We start from the raw sequence: 21,184 nt of genomic DNA, 5'->3' as shown, positions 1-21,184 counted from the left end.
AGATGAAGATAAGAGTTTGTTTTCAGAAGATCACATGTACACTTTCATTTACTTTAAAGATCTAAGCTGATTTCTTGCATGTGATTGACTACTAAAAATTTAACATACCTTCTAATTTGACTCCAAATAAAATCATTTTGATTATTTAGATTTAAATTCTTGAGTATTCCAACATTGAAACCTTTAAGTTCAACCCTGAATTATGTGGTCAGGAGTAAAGCTTTTGCATGTTTTTACTTGAACTGAGCCCATTTATATTTATCAAACTCATCACAAATGAATTTTTGGACAAACTAACAAGCTGCATATTAGCACAGGTTTTTGAACTCCATTGCTTACATGGTTGAATCATTAATCAGATGATCAATACAGATGTTTTGAAGGACCTCCTTTAGCATGAGAGTCCCTTTAAAAGAGACAGTCCAGTTGATCTCATGACATGGATGATCGCTCGTCATCATGGCTCTGAATATGAGCTGCTGTTGGAAAGGGCTCCTTCTGCTCTCTTTCCTCCTGATATGTGTCAATGGACAAGAAAGGCTGTGAGTTTTTAACCATTTCTGCTGAGGAAGGCAGACATTGTTTGTTTTCTAAGTGTGATAAATTATTAGTATACCTTTAGTCATTGTGTCAGATAAGTCTTGATGCTTTCTCCTGTATTTATTAAACTGATCTGTGTTGCACAGTAGAGGTTTGCTGTTTGAAACACAACTTAAGGCATGTATAACATGACTCATAATTGATTCATCATTGATTTTTGCTCCCAGTTTAATTTTTTGTTATATTTCTTAATGTATCTAACTACACAGGCAATATTGTATGATAATTGTGTCTGGACAGATCTTTCATGGTGACATTTCCTGCTGTGATTGAGTCGGGATCTGAGGCCAAACTGTGTGCAAGTCTTCTCAAGCCCAATGAAAGCCTTGTCATGAACATTCATCTTGTTCATGGAAACCAGAGCACGTTACTGCTGCAGGAGAAAGCTGAGGAAGAGTTTCACCGCTGCTTTAACTTTAAGGTCTGCCATCAACAAAATGTGCCCAAGATGATGACAATATAATCAAATATGTTCGTTTCAGCATAATGCATCTAGTTTTTGTGATGGCAGGTTGTAAATACAGTACATAATCTCTCATCAGGCTCCTCTGGTCGAAGCAGAATCAGTGCAGAATATAAAGGTAGAACTTCACGGAAAGGCTTTCAAGATGACCGAAGAGAGAAAAGTCATGTTCAAGCCTTACCATCCTCCGACCTTTATCCAGACTGATAAACCCATCTATAATCCAGGACAGACAGGTGAGCTGTGAATGCTTCAAAGACTAAACCTCAGTAAATAATGCTGGTGTCACTGACATCTAATACACATCAAGTAAAGCACGTTATGGTCATGCAGTGAGCTGATGTAGCTGTCATGAATGGAGACTCAGGCAGGAGATCCAAGTGCAGCATTTATTTACAAGTGAGAGTGGTCGTACAGGCAGGGTCAAAACAGGAACAAACAGGAACAGAGAGGGACAGGCAGGATCGTAGTCAGGGTACAGGCGGTAGATCAAAAGGCAGGCAGATATCACTCACAGAACGGTATACAAAACACAGGTCAGGACAGGCAGCAATGGATCAACAGCGGGTAAGAGGCAGGAACAAGAACAATAGACAGACCGGATATAAACGCTTGGAATTGTAACATGAGTTAGCAATACTTCGCGGTGAGGTGGTGTGTGTGGAAGTCCTTTATAGTCTAGGTAATGAGCTGCAGCTGGGTGTGGTGATCAGTGATTAGTGTGAAGTGTGTGCAGGTGAGTGGCAGAGAGGATGATGGGAGATGTAGTCCGGGAACAGTGACAGGAACAGACGTGATCGTGACATAACGAGGGGTGGGTGCATTGGAGATCTAATGGTAGACGGGAACAGATCTCCAATGCAGGTTCCAGAGACTTGGGCAACCACGGAGGGTCAGGAGCCTCAGGCAGCCACGGCGGGTCAGGAGCCTCGGGCAGCCACGGCGGATCAGGAGCCTCGGGCAGCCACGGCGGGTCAGGGGTGTCAGGAAGCCACGGCGGGTCCGATGGCTCAGGCAGCCACGGCAGGTCAGGTGGCTCAGGCAGCCACGGCAGGTCAGGGTCCATAGGTGACCCCAGCGGATCATAGTCCATAGGAGACCCCAGCAGGTCAGAGTCCATAACTGACCCCAGCGGGTCAGAGTCCATAAGTGACCCTAGCGGGTCAGAGTCCATTGATGGCCGTAACAGTTCAAAGGCACTTAACGGCCATGGTCGAGCAGGGTCCCCACCCACAAGCTCCCCACCCTCAGGTACACTGCCCCCCCCCCCAAAAGTTCTTGGGGATTTCAGTGGAGCCCGTAGCGGGTTTGTGGGCAAGGAGTTCGGGTGGTTCCGGCAGGGCAAGGTGTTTGAGTGGCGCCGGCAGGGCTGGAAGCTTGGATGGCGCTGGCAGGGCTGGAAGCTTGGGTGGCGCTGGCAGGGCTGGAAGCGTGGATGACGCTGGCAGCGCAAGGAGCTTGGGTGGCGCCGGCAGGGCGAGGAGCTCAGGTGGCGCCGGCAGGGCGAGGCGTTTGGGCGGAGCAGGAGAGACCTCTGGAATGGTCCCCAGGCCCACAGCGGCCTCTTGAAGGGCATCGGCGTCTTGAGGAGAGGAGGATGCCTTCCTCCTCCTCCTCCTCCTCCTCCTCTTTTTCCGAGGGTGAGTCGATGATTTACCGGTTGGAGTGGGTTCAGGAGCAGACTCACTGGCTGAAGCGGGTTCTGGAGCGGACTTAATGGCTGGAACGTCCCCTACCTCCGTGAGCACCGAAGGGGCGGCCATCTTGCCCGTAGGCACTGGCAAAGTGGCCATCTTGTCCATCGCGTCCAGGGCGCTTGAGAGCGTTGCAACAGGCGAGCCTGAGAGCGTAGCGTCCGGCGAGCCTGAGAGCGTAGCGTCCGGCGAGCCTGAGAGCGTAGCGTCCGGCGAGCCTGAGAGCGTAGCGTCCGGCGAGCCTGAGAGCGTAGCGTCCGGCGAGCCTGAGAGCGTAGCGTCCGGCGAGCCTGAGAGCGTAGCGTCCGGCGAGCCTGAGAGCGTAGCGTCCGGCGAGCCTGAGAGCGTAGCGTCCGGCGAGCTTGAGAGCGTAGCGTCCGGCGAGCTTGAGAGCGTAGCGTCCGGCGAGTTTGAGAGCGTAGCGTCCGGCGGGCTTGAGAGCGTAGCGTCCGGCGGGCTTGAGAGCGTAGCGTCCGGCGGGCTTGAGTGCAAAGCGGCCGGCTGGCTTGAGTGCGAAGCGGCTGGTGGATGCTTAGGGATGCCAGCCGCTCGAGCTGAAGTCATCGGCGGATCTGCCACACTGCAACGCAGTCCTCTCCGCTCCCTGACTGATCTAGAGACGTGACGTGACTCTGGACGATCAGCGGCGACGTGACCTTGCTCTGGGCGATCAGCGAATGCGTGACGTTGCTCTGGGCGATCAGCGAAGGCGTGACGTTGCTCTGGGCAATCAGCGAAGGCGTGACGTTGCTCTGGGCAATCAGCGAAGGCGTGACGTTGCTCTGGGCGATCAGCGGAGACGTAACTTGACTCTGGCAGATCAGCGGAGACGTGATGTGGCTCTGGGAGATCAAATGTGGCTTGACTTTGTGTTGTTGTTGTGACCGCCATTTTATGAGTGTTCACTTTAGTGGCAGCCATTACATGATTCACCATAGTGTCACATTTCTCTGCGACACCCACAGTAAAAAGTGAACCAACTGTGAGCAGGGCAAAATCCAGAAATTCCACAAACGATCCTCGGGGACCATTAGTGAGTAAATAGTCCTTCAGTGGTTCATTTAGTCCATATGCAAAAAAGTCAACGAGGGCACAGTCCGGTAAATCAGAAAGATGAGCAATATCTAGGAATCTCTGAATATGTGCCTCCAGGGTGCAGTTACCTTGACGAAGGCTTACAAGGTGCCTTACGGGATCCATGCTGGGACTGGACACGCTCACAGAAGCTGCTGGATCTGGGTTGGCGAAGTATTCTGTCATGAATGGAGACTCAGGCAGGAGATCCAAGTGCAGCATTTATTTACAAGTGAGAGTGGTCGTACAGGCAGGGTCAAAACAGGAACAAACAGGAACAGAGAGGGACAGGCAGGATCATAGTCAGGGTACAGGCGGTAGATCAAAAGGCAGGCAGATATCACTCACAGAACGGTATACAAAACACAGGTCAGGACAGGCAGCAATGGATCAACAGCGGGTAAGAGGCAGGAACAAGAACAATAGACAAACCGGATATAAACGCTTGGAATTGTAACATGAGTTAGCAATACTTCGCGGTGAGGTGGTGTGTGTGGAAGTCCTTTATAGTCCAGGTAATGAGCTGCAGCTGGGTGTGGTGATCAGTGATTAGTGTGAAGTGTGTGCAGGTGAGTGGCAGAGAGGATGGTGGGAGATGTAGTCCGGGAACAGTGACAGGAACAGACGTGATCGTGACAGTAGCACCATAAGTCAAAAATTACAAATGCTGCACAAACCAGCAGGTAGTAAAAGAGTATGAAGTACACATGTATTTCACACTTTTACACAGAAAAGAGGAGCAGAAGAGGGAAGCAGATAAGTTTGAGGAGCTTTGGAAACATGAGAATTGGTCATCTAGTGTGTGTTTGAACAATCCCCTCACATTATTCAGCCTAAATACTGTAATTACAAATATCTGATGAAGTAAATCTCTTGATATCAGTATCTCTATGAATTTATTTTATATGAAATCTAGAGATGCTATAGATCAGGGGTGTCTAACTTAGTTCCTGGAGAGCCACAGCCACAAGACATGTTCACCCAGCAGCAGAATGCATTTGTCAACCCTGTATTTGGTCCTTAATACGGTTACTTTCACACACATTTCAGTCATTTACAGGAGTGAAATACTGACAGACTGTGCCTTACATAAGAGCTGAAGACGTCAAAAGTGGAGTTTTTTTAATACACATTTCTATTTTACAGTAAACTTCAGAGTTGTTTCCATGGATACAAACTTTGCACCCCTTGTTCAGCAGGTCAGATGTGTTTATCTTGCATCGTTGAATACACGTTTAATAAATAAACACATTTTTAGCTCTTAATCTTTAATTACTCTTTGCTGTTTTACAGTATAGTAGAGTGGTTCTTGAGGTAAGAACACAAAACCGTTTGTGCAGTCATTACAAACACACCTTTCAAATCTGATTCTATTACCTTTGCAATTATTGCATTTTCAGTAGGCTAATTAAACATTTCTTCATTGATAGTCAGGATGTTACTAAATCTCTGCACTGTGGCTTTGGTATTAAACAGGACAGTAAAGGTAATCGGATTGGTCAATGGACAAATGTTTCTTCACCAAGGTGGATTTTGCAGCTTTCTTATGAATTAAACCCCGAGGCCCGTGAAGGCATGTACAAACTGAAGGCTTTTATTAGTGACTGGATGATCTCACATGGTTTTGAGGTGAAAAAGTATGGTAAGTCATAAAAACAAATGATTGCATTGTTGCGTGGGAAAAATTTCAGTAATATGTTTGAATATTAAAATCTAATTTGACTAGTAATTTCTGCCTTTTGACTTCTAGTTTTGCCTAAGTTTGAAGTTACTGTAAAAAGCCCGAATAAATTAAATTTTGAAGAAGAGGAACTGATAATTGAGGTTTGCGGAAAGTGAGTGGTTTATTTTATTTCCTGCATTAAGAGAGCATTGTGTTCGTCCATTCTTGGCACAATTAAGTTGCTTGATTTAATTGATAATTAAATCAGTTACTTATTGTAACCCCCATCCTAATATATCAGATGCTTAACTCAAGCCTGGGCTGTAGATCAGTTGCTTGTACTTTTTTCACAGATACATGTACGGACAGCCCGTAGCTGGTAAATCATGGGTGAAAGTGTGCCGTGATAAGTCCCATCATTTTTTTTACCTCTTCCGTCAAATCACTTCACTTTGTTTAGAGGAAACCATTGAGGTATATGAGTTGAAACGCACTAATAGTGCATTGTCTTTCCTCCATTTCTCCAATTAATTAGTCAGTATGCTATGTTTGTGTTCATTCATTATAATTAGATAGAAAAGACAGGCTGTGCCATCCATACCTTAGATACATCAGTCTTTCTGAACACCACACTAAAGGCTGTCCTGCAGAATTTCCTTTATGTTGAGGCAGTGCTGACGGAAGAAGGAACAGGTGAGCTGTTGGATTTGGTCACATCCCATTACCCACATTTATTGAATTTCTCATTTTTGATGTTTTACTCTTATTTGAAGAAATACTTATTTTGGTGTTTTTACTGTTACTGTACAGAGATCACCATGAGACAATATAAATTTGTATCTCTCACTCATGAAATTGGTAACGTCACATTTATTGACCTTCCCAAAACATATCAACACGGATCAGTTATAGAAGGAAAAGTAAGTATGTCTCACTTTAACACCATTGATATGTACAGAATTATTCTGTCATTTATTCCTTCAAAATCTTATTTTCAACAGATCAAACTCTCAATTTTCAAAAGCGCACCAATTCAAAACAAACAGGTTTATCTTTTAGAGGATAAAAGTTGGAATTCAAAACTGCTCCTAAATCTCACGACAGACAGCGATGGACTGGCCAGCTTCTCTCTCAATACATCCAGTCTTTCTGAACAGGATATTGACCTAATTGTTAGAGAGTTTGTGTTCACTTTTCTTTTGTGTTCGATTGCAGAAGTTATTTGTGATTCTTTGTTATCCAGGCAAGTGTCTATCAAGGGGGGCGTTTTTATTACCACTACGGGCCTTACATCTCTGCGGATATAAAAACAGTTCAGCTCCTCCATCCTGTTCCATATCCATACAATCCAACAAGTGAACTGATTATAGAGAATACTGAGCAGCCATTAAAGTGTGACTCTGAGTTTACAGCCACCATCAAGTACTCCTTTTTTGGAGAGACAGTTGAAGACTTCAAAACTGACATTGTCTATATGGTGAGAACATGCGCAGTATGTCCATTCTTACAGTGATGTTTTTGTTTAACAGTGATAACTGGATGCCTGTTTCAGGTCTTGTCCAGAGGAGTGATCGTTCATCATGGATATGAGACGGTTGAAGTGAAATCTTCTAATGGAGTAGCAAGAGGCACGGTGTCATTCAAACTGTCTGTTGGTGGATATCTGTCTCCTGTAATGCAGATTCTGGCGTACTGTGTTCTGCCCAGTGAAGATGTTGTTGCTGGTAGCAGAAATTTCGACACTGAAAAGTGTTTCAAAAACAAGGTGTGTATTGTAGCTTTAGAAATGAGCCTCTTTAAAACTGTATTACTGACTCAATTCTAAAATAAAGCCTATTCACTGTATGTCACAGGTGTCTCTGCAGTTTTCTCCTGCTAAAGCAGTTCCTGGTGAGAAAAACACTCTCCAGCTCTCAGCTCAGCCTGGTTCGCTGTGTGGCCTCAGTGCTATAGATCAGAGCATCCTGATCCTGAAGTCTGGAGAACGCCTGGATACTGACAAGGTGCAGATGCCTAAAGATTTAGGGCCATATTTTAACGATCTAAACACAAAGTGTAAAGCGCACGGCGCAGGTGCACTCAGGGCGTGTCCAAATCCACTTTTGCTATTTTAACGACGGAAAAACGGTCCGTGCGCCGGGGCGCATTTTTGAAATGGGTTGTCCCTATTCTCTTAATGAGTAATGGGCGTAACGTTCAATAAACCAATCAGAGTGTCATCTCCCATTCCCTTTAAGAGCGAGATGCGCTCGTGCCATGGCGGATTGCTATTTACATGGCGGAATTTGTTGGCGGAAAAGCTGAACGCTTTTCAAGCGAAGAAACCGATCTGCTCGTGCGCGAAGTTAAAGCGGGCTTGCAAATGCAGGCTTTCAAATAGCTCAGCGCGATGAGTCAGTTAATATATATGTGTGTGTATTGGCACGATTGTTCAATTAATTAGCCAATTTCGTTCATCATTATAAGTAGTAATAGGCTGAATTGAAAACAGGTAGCCTAATTCTAATACACGCAATGACTATTCATCATTACATTTTTATATTTATGTAGCCTACACAATAATATTCTTTTACACTGTAATCCTTTTGTTTTTAATATTTGGCATGTTTGTGTGATGCGCATCCCTGTGTGTAATAATCAAAGTCAACACGCACTGTGGACGCGCCCAGAGGCGCAGTTTCTACCAACGCACTCTAACAAAAAAATATTGCGCCATTGACTTTAGACTTTAGACCAGGTTTGAGTTGGTCTATGGCGCAGCTCCTTAAAATAGCAATGCGCCTGAACACACCTCTTTTTTTTTGACCAGCACGCCCATGGGCGCAGTAACTGGCGCAAATTCATTTACTAAGTTAAGGACATGGCGCTGAATGGGAAAACGCGAACGGCGCCAGACACAAACTAGCAAACACACTTGCGCTGCGCCTGCGTTGCATTGCGCCGGGTGTATTATAGGGCCCTTAGTATTGAACTGTGACAGTGTGAATCAGACTTTAGTTATTACTGCTGTGATCCATCAGTGTTTAAACTGACATCCGTTCTCAGCAGATTTAACATTAATCTTCATTCTTTCTCACCAGAATGCATTTAAAGTTTTGTTGGAAAATACATGATTTATTTAGTGTAGAATTTTTTGAAATCATACTGATAGTGTGTGAATGTGGTCCCGTCACAGATCTTCAACCTGCTGCCAGTGCAGTCGAGGTCAGATTTTCCTTACGCTGTTGAAGATGAGCAGGAGGAGGAGTATCTGCTCATGAGACCCCATCAACGTGTGCCGACCGGCAAAGCCTATGCAACCTTAACGGTAACGGGTGCAGTAGATGATGATTAGCAGAGTAAATGCTGCACATGCGCCCCCTTGACTATACTGACAATTAAAAGTAATTAGAATTTTCTTGGCTTTTATTGTGGTTCATCTTTTCCATTTGACAGAGAGTGGGATTGAAGATGGCAACAAATTTGGTTTTGCGATTCCCTCGGTGTCTGTCATGCGCTGGCTTGATAATTGACACACACCATATAGGTACATCATGTACTGGTATTACAATTCAAGCTCTAATGTTTAAATATGTATGTGTTAGTAATGAAATATATTTCAAAAAATAAAATTGTGAGACTTGTTCAATTTGTACTCAATTCTAGTGATGTGACATAGGATTTTCTGGGGTTATTAACTTTGAATCAGTTATCGTTGGTAACAAAAACCTAACTATTTAACTTTTGTAAAATAAAATCAACACATTAACTTTGACAGCCCTAAAATCTAAATAAACTGAAACTAGAAAACTTTGATAGCACTAAAATAATTCAGTATATGAAAATAAAATAATGTATATTAGAAAGATGATCCAACTTCCATTTGCTGTTCATATATGACTGATATAGACTTGGTTATTTTGAGGTGCTGTTCAAATACATAAAATATAAAACTATAAAATATCACTTTTTTCCATCGATAGCTCCAAAGGATCCTGATTTTGGTGCTGAAGATTTTTTTGTTACGGTTCGCTCCGTCTTTCCAGAAACCTGGATCTGGGAACTTGTTGAAGTGGGGTATGTGAAGCATAATCGATATATTTAACATCACATTTATCTTATTACTCATCTTTAATACATCATCTCCCATCACGACCACAGGACAGAAAATACATTGCTTGCTTTGCAGATTCATAATCATCTGTGTGTTGAAACAATGGCAGAATCAAATATGCCTATTGTTGTAATTCTTCCACAGGGACTCTGGATCAGCTCAGATTCCTGTCACGGTTCCTGACACCATCACTTCTTGGGAGACGGAGGCCTTCTGTCTGTCCTCCGACGGTCTGGGTCTGGCTCCTCCTGCTCAGCTGACAGTTTTCCAGCCCTTCTTCCTGGAGCTCTCTCTGCCTTACTCCATCATCCGTGGGGAGATCTTTGAGCTGAAGGCCACTGTCTTCAACTATCTGTCCAAGTGCATCATGGTGAGATTTCAGACTCAGTCTAATCAAATCATATCCAATATGCCACTAATCATGTGTGGTTGATTGACAGGTTAAAGTGACTCCAGCTCCTTCATCAGACTACACTCTCAAAGCCTCCTCTGATGATCAGTATTCATCCTGTCTATGTGCTGCTGGAAGAAAAACCTTTAAATGGATCCTCACTCCTTCTGTTCTTGGTGGGTTTTCCAGTCTGAATCATTGTTTCTCAGTGTTTGTGTCTGATGCATCTACATGTACATGTCTTGTGCTGCAGGAGTCTTGAATATCACTGTCAGTGCGGAGGCAGAGGCGTCCCAGACTGTGTGTGACAATGAGATCGTGACCGTCCCAGAGAGAGGACGCATTGACACAGTCACACGAAGTCTGCTCGTACAGGTCAGCGCACATCAAACAGCCTTAATGCTGCTTCTGTCAGTATGATGTGTTGATGTGATTGTTTTATGCTGCAGGCAGAAGGAACTGAAAAGACTGAGACTCACAGCTGGTTACTGTGTCCAAAGGGTAAGTCCACAGACTCTATTTAACATCATAGCGTTACTCTGCTGATCATCGCTGATATGTGTTTCTGCCTCTTTACAGGTGACACTCTCTCAGAGGAAGTGGCTCTGACTCTTCCTAAAGATGTGATAGAGGGATCAGTCAGATCCTCTGTTTCAGTCATTGGTAACATTTACAAATACAAGCAGAAATGAGGAGATTGGGTTTGGATTATAAAATGTAGTGAGTTTTATTTGGGTATGGTTTCTAGGAGACATATTGGGTCGGGCGCTGAGGAATCTTCACGGATTATTACGGATGCCGTACGGCTGTGGAGAACAAAACATGGCTGTTCTTTCTCCCAATATTTACATACTGCAGTATCTGGAGAACACGGAGCAGCTCACCTCAGCCATCCGAGAGACAGCCACAGGCTTCCTGAAGAGCGGTGAGAGACATAAACCATGTCAAGAAAATACTAAGAATAAGAAAATACTGAGATTGTGTTTTCTTTTATATACCAAATTACACATTTTTAACACACCTGAATGTCATTCAGTAAAGTTAAATTATCAGACACTTAAAGTGTTAACCATCATCACACTAAACAGGATACCAGAGACAAATGAACTACAGGCATTTTGATGGATCATACAGCACATTTGGTAATGGTGATGGGAATACATGGTAAATATATTTCCACTATTTCTTTTGTTAAACAGAACTAATATCAAGGTAATCTTCAGTAACAAACCTAAGAAGATGGTACAAAATCACATTTAAAAATGTGTCTCTCAGTTCAAATGATTTGTTTTTAGATTTGTGATGAATAGAATGATTTATTGAATTGAATTATATCTTCCACACCATCAGGTTGACTGCCTTTGTGCTGAGGTCCTTTGGCAGAGCACAGAAATACATATTTATCGATCCAAACATTATTCAGAGTGCAAAGGAATGGTTAATAAACAGACGGGATTCAGATGGCTGTTTTCTCCAACAGGGAAGACTGTTCGACAATAGAATGAAGGTCTGTTAACATCTATAAATCTATATAAACCAAAACCATAGAAACCACCTAGAAATGGCCTGGTAACTATCTAGAAAACCTGGAATCTATAAGACCATTTAGGGCCCTATTTTAATGATCTAAGCGCATGGTCTAAAGCGCACGGCACAAGTGCAGTTAAGGCGTGTCCGAATCCACTTTTGCCAGTTTAACGATGGGAAAAATGATCAGTGCGCCTGGCGCATGGTCTAACAAGGTTGTCCCTTTTCTCTTAATGAGTAATTAGTGTTTAATACAATAGTCAACATTTGAAGTGGATCAAAACCTTTCATTAAAGTTGTCGTAAAACCAAAATGCCATACCTGTTCTTGTCCTAGGACAACTTTTAACTTTTTTGATCCGCTTCAAATGTTGGCATGTTTGTGTGCTGCTGCGTGTGTCTGTGTGTGTAATAAGCAGAAGCATATAGGCACATATTATTAGTGTAACGGGGGTAAACCTCCTCTGATCTCAAGAGATGCTCTAGTGACTGACGCTGGAGGTTGCAGCCTTTAGCCTCCTTGTTAGAGCGTCCGACTCCCACGCCGGAGACCCAGGCAAGCAGGTATGGCAGAGAGCAGGCAGAATCGTAGTCGAAGAACAGGCAATGGGTCAGGGCTGGCAGATAACAATCGTAAATCCAAAGCACAGCAAATAGTCCAAAGGGCAGGCAGCAGAGAATCGTACACAGGGAACAGACAGGATCAGGAACAGGCAGACAGACAAGATAGCTAACGCTCAGAATTGCAACAGGAGAATACAAGAGCACGCAAAGTGTGTGAGGATGTGAGTGGCTTAAATAGTCCAGATAATGTGAGTGCAGGTGATTGGCAGGGAGGATTCTGGGAAATGTAGTCAAGGAACGACTGAAACTGTGCCGGACTGAAACTAGCAAAAAATACTTGCGTCGCTCCTGGCGCTGCATTGTACTGGGTGTATGATAGTGCCCAAAGACTTTCTCAAGCCAACATCAAAGTTTGTCTAGATACACTTTCCTTTAGTTGTTTCAGTGTGTTGCTTTATTTATCCTTTATTTCCCATATATTGCAGGGTGGAGTCAATGATGAGGCAACCATGACTGCCTACATTACTGCATCATTGCTTGAACTGGAAACTCCAGTCACAGTAAGTTCATCTACAGGAAACACAGTATAAACTAGGGCTGCACAATATATCACGATTTATTGCAAATTTTATCGCATGCAATTTGGCAAAGGCTGCGATTCTTTTATGTGCAGCTTGTCAGAGCTGTACGGCTCTGTGATCAGTAGTAAATGCTTCTCCATCTGAAAGCCAGAGGGCGCTCTTGTGCAGAAACTACAAATATGTCCTGCTGCGGTAGTAGATAACACGCGTCATTCCAGGAAATCCTGTATTATCGCTGCTGTAGCTGAATAAACAGAAGATTGTAATGCTTTGATTGATTAAACATGACTAATAAACACACGACTGCCTTATTCTGTGTAAGAAGACTCATCATCTCACATGCTCAACTGTCGTTATGGGGTGAGTTTGGAGTAAAAACGTGTTATTAAATATTGTCTTTTGTTGGACAAGATGTTAATAAATGCTTCTCATGTCTTGAAAGATGTTTGACGCGTGTTTCTTTTTCAAATGTACATTATAAGCGGCTCAAACTCGCAGTGCTTTCAGATGGATTAGCATTTGGAGCCATACTTCATTGACAAGCTGCACATAAAAAAATTATTGCAGCGTTTGCGATTTCATAATCGCACTAAGAATGGCGTTTAAGCACTATATCAATGTTATTTTTCGTATCGTGCAATAAAACGGGCTGCCCTAGTATAAACTCATAGAAAAATGACACTCACAGCGTTTGTTTCTTTTCGTTTTTTGTCACAGGATCCTGTCATCAGTGAAGGTTTATCATGCTTGAGGTCTGTCATTGCAGATGTCAGAAACACTTACACCACTGCTCTGCTCGCCTACACTTTCAGTCTGGCTAGAGACACGCTCACTCGACAGCAGCTTTTCAAGAAACTGGAGAAAGTTGCTATTTCAGACGGTAAGAGGTTTGTTTCTGATGACTTTGTTGTCTTTTATGACTGCACTATTGTACATGTGTGTCTTTTGTCCTTTAGGGTCTCTTCTCCACTGGTCTCAGTCTGCATCTGCTGATGACTCCGAGTCTCTGGCAGTGGAGATCAGCTCATATGTGCTGCTAGCCGTTCTCACTGCAGATTCAGTCACCACAGCTGATCTTGGCTATGCTAACATGATTGTCAGGTGGCTTGTGAAGCAGCAGAATGCCTATGGAGGATTCTCCTCCACACAGGTTACTCAAACTTCTCCACTCAAACACACTATTGCTGAATGTGCTGGTGTGAATGAGTAAAAGTGACATTACTGAACACATTTATTTCCCAGGACACAGTGGTGGCTCTTCAGGCTCTGTCTTTGTACGCCACCAAAGTGTTCAGCTCTGACAGCTCCAGCACAGTGACTGTACAGTCAGAAGGAGACACTCACCACTTTGATGTCAATCAGGACAACAAGTTACTGTACCAGGAGAAGCAGCTGCAGAACGTTCCAGCCAAATACAGCATTGAAGTGAAGGGCTCGACCTGTGTGTCTGTGCAGGTCTGTAGTGTGTTCAGCTTCATTTACTCATACTCACTTTCTCTCTTTTGTGGTTATTCTGCTGTGAGATGATTTATGAATGTGTATTTGTTTGTGTTGACTCTCTCAGATGGCCCAGTTCTACAACATTCCCACTCCTACTGAAGCTAAAACATTGAGCATTGATGCTAAGATTGAGGGAGATTGCAAAACATTGGGACAAAATTTCATTTTGAAGTTCACTGTCAAGTAAGAACATTTGTGTTCATCAAAAGACAAGAACATGATTATGAGTTAATATTTACTGACAAATAAATCTTTACTGAATATTTTGGTAACACTTTAATTTGATGGTTCCTTTTGAACATTCTATTGACTGTAAGTATCTTTGCAACAACATTGTCCCATCATTTCCGGTGTTCCTCAAGGTTTGTGTCTCGGCCCTGTTTTGTTCCTTATATATGCTCCCTCTGGGATTAATCTGTCAAAAACTGGCTTTTCTCGCTTCTCGCTTTTCTTTGTAAATTTATCATTTAAGAACCATATCTTTTCATTTTCTCTTTTCCAGATATGATGGTCTACAGGAAAGGACTAACATGGCCATTGTGGATATTAAACTCTTATCTGGATTCACAGCTGAGACATCACTTGTGAGTTTTAGTGATTCATCACAGCTTGGAAGTTCTTCCAGAATATATGCATCACTTGTGGAAAGGGTCGATTCTAAAAATGATCATCTCATAGTTTATTTGAAGGAGGTGAGAGAACAGCAACATTCACATGATTTTATTTCATTAGATTGATTCATCAACATATTATCTGTAATGTCCATGACTGATGAGTTTGTTTCCTCCTGCAGATCCCACGAAATATTCCAATCAATTACCAGATACAAATGAAACGGGTTCTTCCAGTGAAGAATCTCAAGCCAGCTGTGGTCAAAGTGTATGATTACTACCAAACAAGTAAGATTTAATATGCCAGCGTTGAATGTTTTGATCATGTGACGCACATTGTTTATTCAGAGTTTTTCCCTGTACAGGTTTCCATTGTTGTATGAATGTGAAATCTTTTTCTTTCAGGTGACCAGTCAGAGGCGGAGTACTCCTTCCACTGTGAATGAAGTGCATCAGCCATGACAAAGATGTTTGAAAACTCAAGTTTAAAATTATTATGTTCATTCTTTATCCTGGACAAAATTATTTCCAATTGCCCAAATTTGAACAAACCCCCTAATCAGTTTTTGGCCAACTTGACTAATGAATTCTCAATGCATATGATTAATAAAAGTGATGAAAACAAGTTATGGTGAGCTGGTTGAATTGTTGAATGTGTAGTAGCTACATGGTATGGCAACATTTCAGAATCCAATGAGATTATTATGGCGACATCTTGTGAATTTTCTGACACACTTTAGATTAGGGTCCAATTCTCACCAACTAACTATTAACTATGACTTTTGCCCCATAAACTCCTAATTACTGCTTATTAATAGTTAGTAAGATAGTTAAGTTTAGGTATTCGGTGGGATTATGGGATATAGAATATGGTCATGCAGAATAAGGCATTAATATGTGCTTTATAGGTACTAATAAACAGCCAATATTCTAGTCATATGCATCATAATAAGCAACTAGTTAATGGTGAGAATTAGACCCTAAACTAAAGTGTTACCATTTTTTTTATCTTATCTCAGCTCTGCTTTTTTTGTGACACACTGTAAGAGGGCAATTTATATCCATTAGTGTCACAGAAACGGTCTCTGTGGTCCCCTCCGATCGCCACCTGAGGGCGCCATCACCGGAGTACTAACCGGTCTCTAGAACTACAACTCCCATCCCACATACCTGGACTGATTACACCTCCCACCTGCAGTGCATTCCCTGGACTATTTAAGACTCCCATAACCCATCATGCTTCGTGAAGTCTTAATTTGCCCTGCATTCATTTCTGAGCGTTTACCCTGTGTGTTGTTATCCCGTGTTTGACCTTGGACTGCCTGACCACCTCGTTTGCCTATTGCCGCCTGCCTTGTTGTACCTCTGCCTGTTCTCTGGACTATTCTGCCCTGTCTGACGCCTGTCCTGACCCTCTGCCTGGTACCGACCCTGTCTCTGTTTATTCTACGTTGTTCCTGATGCTGTTATCTGACCATTGCCTGTACGACTACGATTGTTTATTAAAGCTGCATATGGATCCCATTGAGTCTGCTGCCTCGTTACAATTAGGTCCTCGTGCTTTTGAATATTTATTTTGTCCTTCACTATTAACTGAACAGCATCAACAAACAACAACCAAATTATGAAAAATATGAACAAATATAAATTTCACAAATCACTTCATTGAGAGGTTAGAAACTTCACTCATCCCATCACATCATTATTCCTTAAAAAAAAAAAAAAAACACAATATTTTATCAGGAAATTTCATAAACCTTGAGCTTTTCCTGCCTGTGTGTCGCACCTGCCGATCTGCATATCTATCCCAGTGTTAAACTGTATTTTTAGTAACATTATAAGATGATCCCGGGCAGAAGTCTTAATCATGGTGTACACACTCAAGTAAAAGTATCATTTAATTGCTCATTTAACAGATTTACTTGACAGTTTTGAATGATAAAATCTTTTCAGACATCATATTAGAAGTGGTCAAGGGTTTTGTAAACATAAACCAGTGTTTACAGTAACTCTCTCACTCTGAGTGGGTGTAGGTGATTCTTGACTCTGAATTTCAGTATTGTTTGTTTTCAGGAAACGGGTCAGTAGCCTGTTTTTTTCTGTGCAAAGTTTGTTCAGATGATATGATGTTGTTACAAAACTGCTAAGAGACTTAAAGGGTTGGAGATCCAAACGCAGCTTTAATTATAGGGACAATCCAGACACATTATCCAGAGTATGGGCAAGGTCAAACACAGGCAGGCAGTCCAAACAAACAAACAAACAACAAGGCAGGGAACACAGGCAAAAGAGTAATCTAGAAACAGGCAAATTAAATTTCATGAGATTAGTTCCTCTTCTTGGCTGGGTTATGTTTCTCCATGTCATAAACTCTAGGGGAGAGGCTTGTAAAATGTGAATTTTTAGGGGTGTGAAATTCAAATGACGATTGTTTTCAGCCGCCACATTTACCATTGTTCGATCATTCGTGTGATAGGATTGCCAGCATACGAATGTTTGATGAATCACACGTGAAACCCATAGATTTATAAATGAGGCCCATTAACTTGCTCTCAAAAGTGTATTTATAAGAATATATTTTTAGGTGGATGGGATTTTGTTCATTTTAACAGTTTCTGAAGCTACCAAATACGCAGTTCAAATACGCAGTATTGTAACTACACGTTACCTATATCTATGAAATTGAACCATATAGGGCCTTAAAAATGAAGATTACAGAAGAAAAGTTTCATAAGAACAAGAATCTAAAATGACATTAAGATATCTTTAACACTTCTTGAATTAAAGACCTGTAAACTTCAGAAAAATGTGTGTTTGGCCCTCAGACAGGTGTGATGAATTCAGTTGTTTTGATAGAGGAATACAAGATTCATTTCTATTTTCAGTGTTATTTGTTCTTTACACATTCTTCTTTAAACACAATAACTATCAACATTGTTCTTGACCATTGAAAATGGGTAAATTCAACAATTTGAACATGGAGTCACATTGGGGTCCCAATATCAATGGGAATGAAATATATAGGGCCTTAAATATAAAGATTTCAAAAGGAAAGTTTATTAAGAATGAGAATGAAATTAAGATATCTTTAATACTTCAAGAGATACAGGCATGACAGCTTGTATGGCACTCAGACAGGTTAGGACAGTGGTTCCCAAACTTTTTAGCTTGGAGTACCCCATGAAGGGACTACCATCCTTCTGCGTATCCCCTCTCTTTAGACTGCAGTTACACCTTTACCATTAAGGGACAATATTTGCCCGCTAAATAGATTTTCCAGTGCATATTTTTACCTTTATGAATAACTTTATAAAATAAATGATGTTATAAAATAAATATATAAAAATGTTCAATAGAGAAATATGCAATGATGGTAAAACTAAGTTAAACTTTTAAATATTAAACTAAAACTGCCAGTAGGTGGCAGCAAGTCACTGTTTTTATGAGTGAATCATCGAGTCATTCATTCAGTAATGAAGCAAGTGGCTGTGATTGAATCATTGAATCATTGACTCTCTTGATTCATTCGAAGCCGCAGAATTGTTCGTGAAACACAGAGGTGTGTTGAAGTCAGGCACGTGCACACATAGACATGAAAGGGGGCTTGAGCAACTGCCCTTTTTCTTCCTCGAGAGAAAGTGCCCTTTTTTCTGGGGTGTTTTTTTGTTTGTTTTGTTAAATAAATGAATATATAATCCTGTTTGTGCGCAGCTTCCCTGTCAAACAAATATATTAACTGAATAAAAAAAAAATATATATAGGCTATATATATATCATGTCGGCTTTGTCGAGTTCAGCAGCCCTCCCTCCGCGACACGCCATTCATTCCCGCACGCACACGTGCCCCGTCCCGCCTCGTGTTTGCTGCTTGCTGACAACTCGTGACAACTATACCCGGGAAAAGATAACAGCTATCTGGTGATGAGAAGCCAAAAAGAAAAAAGCCCTAGATGAAACCCGTGCATCTCTTCAGGTAGCCATGTATGTTCACAAACATGTCAAAGTTTTGCCTATTTAAAGCTGCAGTCCGTAACTTTTTTCGTGTTAAAATTTTACAAAAATTATATAATGAGAATATACAACATGAATCCATTTTCCAAACCGTGTTTTTGTCTTATCCTGAATCATTATGGTACACTTATAATAAGTGTTTATATTCGGACTATTTCAGACCAGACTGATAGGACCCGCCGCAGAGTATCACAGTAACTGCGTGACTCGCCATAGACATACACGGAGAAAAGAAGCTCCGGCTACAATGTTCCTCCGCAAGACGCGTGCAGTTCTGTTTATTAACCACTAGAGGGCCAGCAGACAGCAGGACAGCTGCGGACAGCAGCTTTAAGGGTGAAATTATTTCTATACGTTTAACGCCGCGTAGGAGTAGGAGTATTTGTCCACCAGCAACGCATCTGCCTGATTTGATACTAAAGCAGTTTATGTCATATTATAATTTAAATTATTTTAATGTACTCTGCATTGCGTTTTGAACCATGGTAAAGATATCTGTAGGGCTGTCAATACCAGAAGAGGAGCTTTCCACAGATGCGGATCCATGAAACCATTTAAAAATCGTAATGCAGCATTGCATAATGCTATCATTCTTAAATCTACGCTTACACAGGATAATACATCAATAAAAGTTTAAGCCCTCGCTCTGAGTGTGCATGTTTAGATGTCCACATATTCTTGTTCAAGACATTACAGTGGCTGCAGAGTTCTATCATAAAGAAGTGGCCGAATATTATTTTTATTATTATTTAACTAATATTATATTTTTTAATTATGCTGGTTGTCCAAAAACGAGGATTTGCTGTGTAACAACAACTATCAGCAGGCATTTGGGGCCCTCTGCAGGCATTTGTTATAATATATATTATATACTTCTAACATTTCAGGGGGAAAAAAACACTTGATGTGTTTAAATATGCAGATTAGCTTGTTTTGGTTAATTTAGAAGAAATCTACTGATGCAAACAGACGGAGAGTAGTAGGCTTAAAACAAACACCATCTAAATGTGTATTTTGAAAGTTTTCTTTCCATTAGAGTAAAAGAAGACTAGGAAGCAAAAATAGACCAAAATCTTAAAATTGTGCACAACATGAAAGAAAAATTCCAATAACACCAAAAGAATTAAAACGATTTATTGATTTTGCAAAATAAACAAATTATTGTGAAACGATGTCCCTCTCCTTGATGCAGTCATTTATTCTAAATATATATAGCTACGTGACAATAGTAGTAGAAAACATGCACACTGTGGCATAGTTTCCTTCGCTGTTCCCTGCTCTTGTGATAAACCTATGAATACTAAAGAAGAACATGGTCTCTGTGTGAACTGATTATTTTGTTGAAATCTGTGGAGTATGAAACAATTGCGTGAGTGTGAATTAAAATATTGGTAAGGAAGTCAGAGTTGTGTTAATACATTTAATGTTTTGTTTATTTTTTTAAAATAAATAATTATGAGAAGTGCCCCTTTTTCCTCTTGAGCCCCTGCCCCCCAAAACGTCAGTGCACGTCCCTGTTTACTGTTGTATAAAATAAATATCACATTTGCAAATCGAGCAGATATTCAGGAAAACAGCACTTTTTCTCATGTGATTGCTTAAAGGTGCCCTAGAATTAAAAATTGATTTTATCTTGGCATAGTTGAATAACAAGAGTTCAGTACATGGAAATGACATACAGTGAGCCTCAAACTCCATTGTTTCCTCCTTCTTATATAAATCTCATTTGTTTAAAAGACCTCCGAAGAACAGGCGAATCTCAACATAACACTGACTGTTACGTAACAGTCGGGATCATTAATATGTACGACCCCAATATTTGCATATGCCAGCCCATGATCAAGGCATTAGACAAGGGCAGCCAGTATTAACGTCTGGATCTGTGCACAGCTGAATCATCAGACTAGGTAAGCAAGCAAGGACAACAGGGAAAAATGGCAGATGGAGTGATAATAACTGACATGATCCATGATATCATGATATTTTTAGTGATATTTGTAAATTGTCTTTCTAAATGTTTTGTTAGCATGTTGCTAATGTACTATTAAATGTGGTTAAAGTTACCATCGTTTCTTACTATATTCACGGAGACAAGACTGTCTGTATTTTCATTTTTAAACGCTTGCAGTCTGTATAATTCATAAGCACATCTTCATTCTTTATAAATCTCTCCAACAGTGTGTAATGTTAGCTTTAGCCACGGAGCACTATCAAACTCATTCAGAATCAATGTAAACATCCAAATAAACACCACATTTACACGATTAAGACATGCTGCATGACGAACATTTTGTAAAGATCCATTTGAGGGTTATATTAGCTGTGTGAACTTTGTAAATGCACTGTATTATAGTCGTGAGCTCGGGGGCGGGAGCGCGAGGATTTAAAGGGGCCGCGCAGCCTGAATCGGCGC

At 41.4% G+C, this 21,184-nt stretch overlaps 1 protein-coding gene across 1 annotated transcript; it reads left to right on the top strand.

Annotated features, from left to right (window-relative positions):
- Positions 1 to 453: 453 nt before the first annotated feature.
- Positions 454 to 16,238, top strand: LOC137015296 (alpha-2-macroglobulin-like). Its single transcript, XM_067380156.1, has 33 exons — positions 454 to 542; positions 841 to 1,021; positions 1,143 to 1,299; positions 4,978 to 5,030; positions 5,125 to 5,145; positions 5,308 to 5,473; positions 5,582 to 5,666; positions 5,848 to 5,968; positions 6,067 to 6,187; positions 6,305 to 6,414; positions 6,496 to 6,666; positions 6,738 to 6,971; positions 7,047 to 7,259; positions 7,348 to 7,497; positions 8,670 to 8,801; positions 8,930 to 9,020; positions 9,457 to 9,550; positions 9,732 to 9,957; positions 10,028 to 10,154; positions 10,232 to 10,353; positions 10,428 to 10,479; positions 10,558 to 10,641; positions 10,727 to 10,903; positions 11,067 to 11,142; positions 11,329 to 11,485; positions 12,554 to 12,628; positions 13,367 to 13,529; positions 13,606 to 13,799; positions 13,892 to 14,104; positions 14,214 to 14,332; positions 14,652 to 14,841; positions 14,943 to 15,048; positions 15,166 to 16,238. The coding sequence occupies exons 1-33, from the start codon at positions 460 to 462 to the stop codon at positions 15,204 to 15,206; spliced, it is 4,305 nt and encodes a 1,434-aa protein (XP_067236257.1). The 5' UTR covers positions 454 to 459; the 3' UTR covers positions 15,207 to 16,238.
- Positions 16,239 to 21,184: the final 4,946 nt, after the last annotated feature.

The sequence above is a fragment of the Chanodichthys erythropterus genome, chromosome 24 (assembly GCF_024489055.1).
Source record: "Chanodichthys erythropterus isolate Z2021 chromosome 24, ASM2448905v1, whole genome shotgun sequence".
Classification (NCBI taxonomy): Eukaryota; Metazoa; Chordata; class Actinopteri; order Cypriniformes; family Xenocyprididae; genus Chanodichthys; species Chanodichthys erythropterus.
The sequence above is the reverse complement of the archived record's forward strand: the minus strand, read 5'-3'. Positions and strand labels throughout refer to the sequence as shown.

Coding starts and splice junctions, on each gene's coding strand:
- LOC137015296 (XM_067380156.1), top strand. CDS start 460: ATGGCTCTGAATATGAGCTGCTGTTGGAAAGGGCTCCTTCTGCTCTCT. Junction 9,021..9,456: donor AATTGACACACACCATATAG/GTACATCATGTA, acceptor TTCCATCGATAG/CTCCAAAGGATCCTGATTTT. Junction 11,143..11,328: donor AATGGTGATGGGAATACATG/GTAAATATATTT, acceptor CCACACCATCAG/GTTGACTGCCTTTGTGCTGA.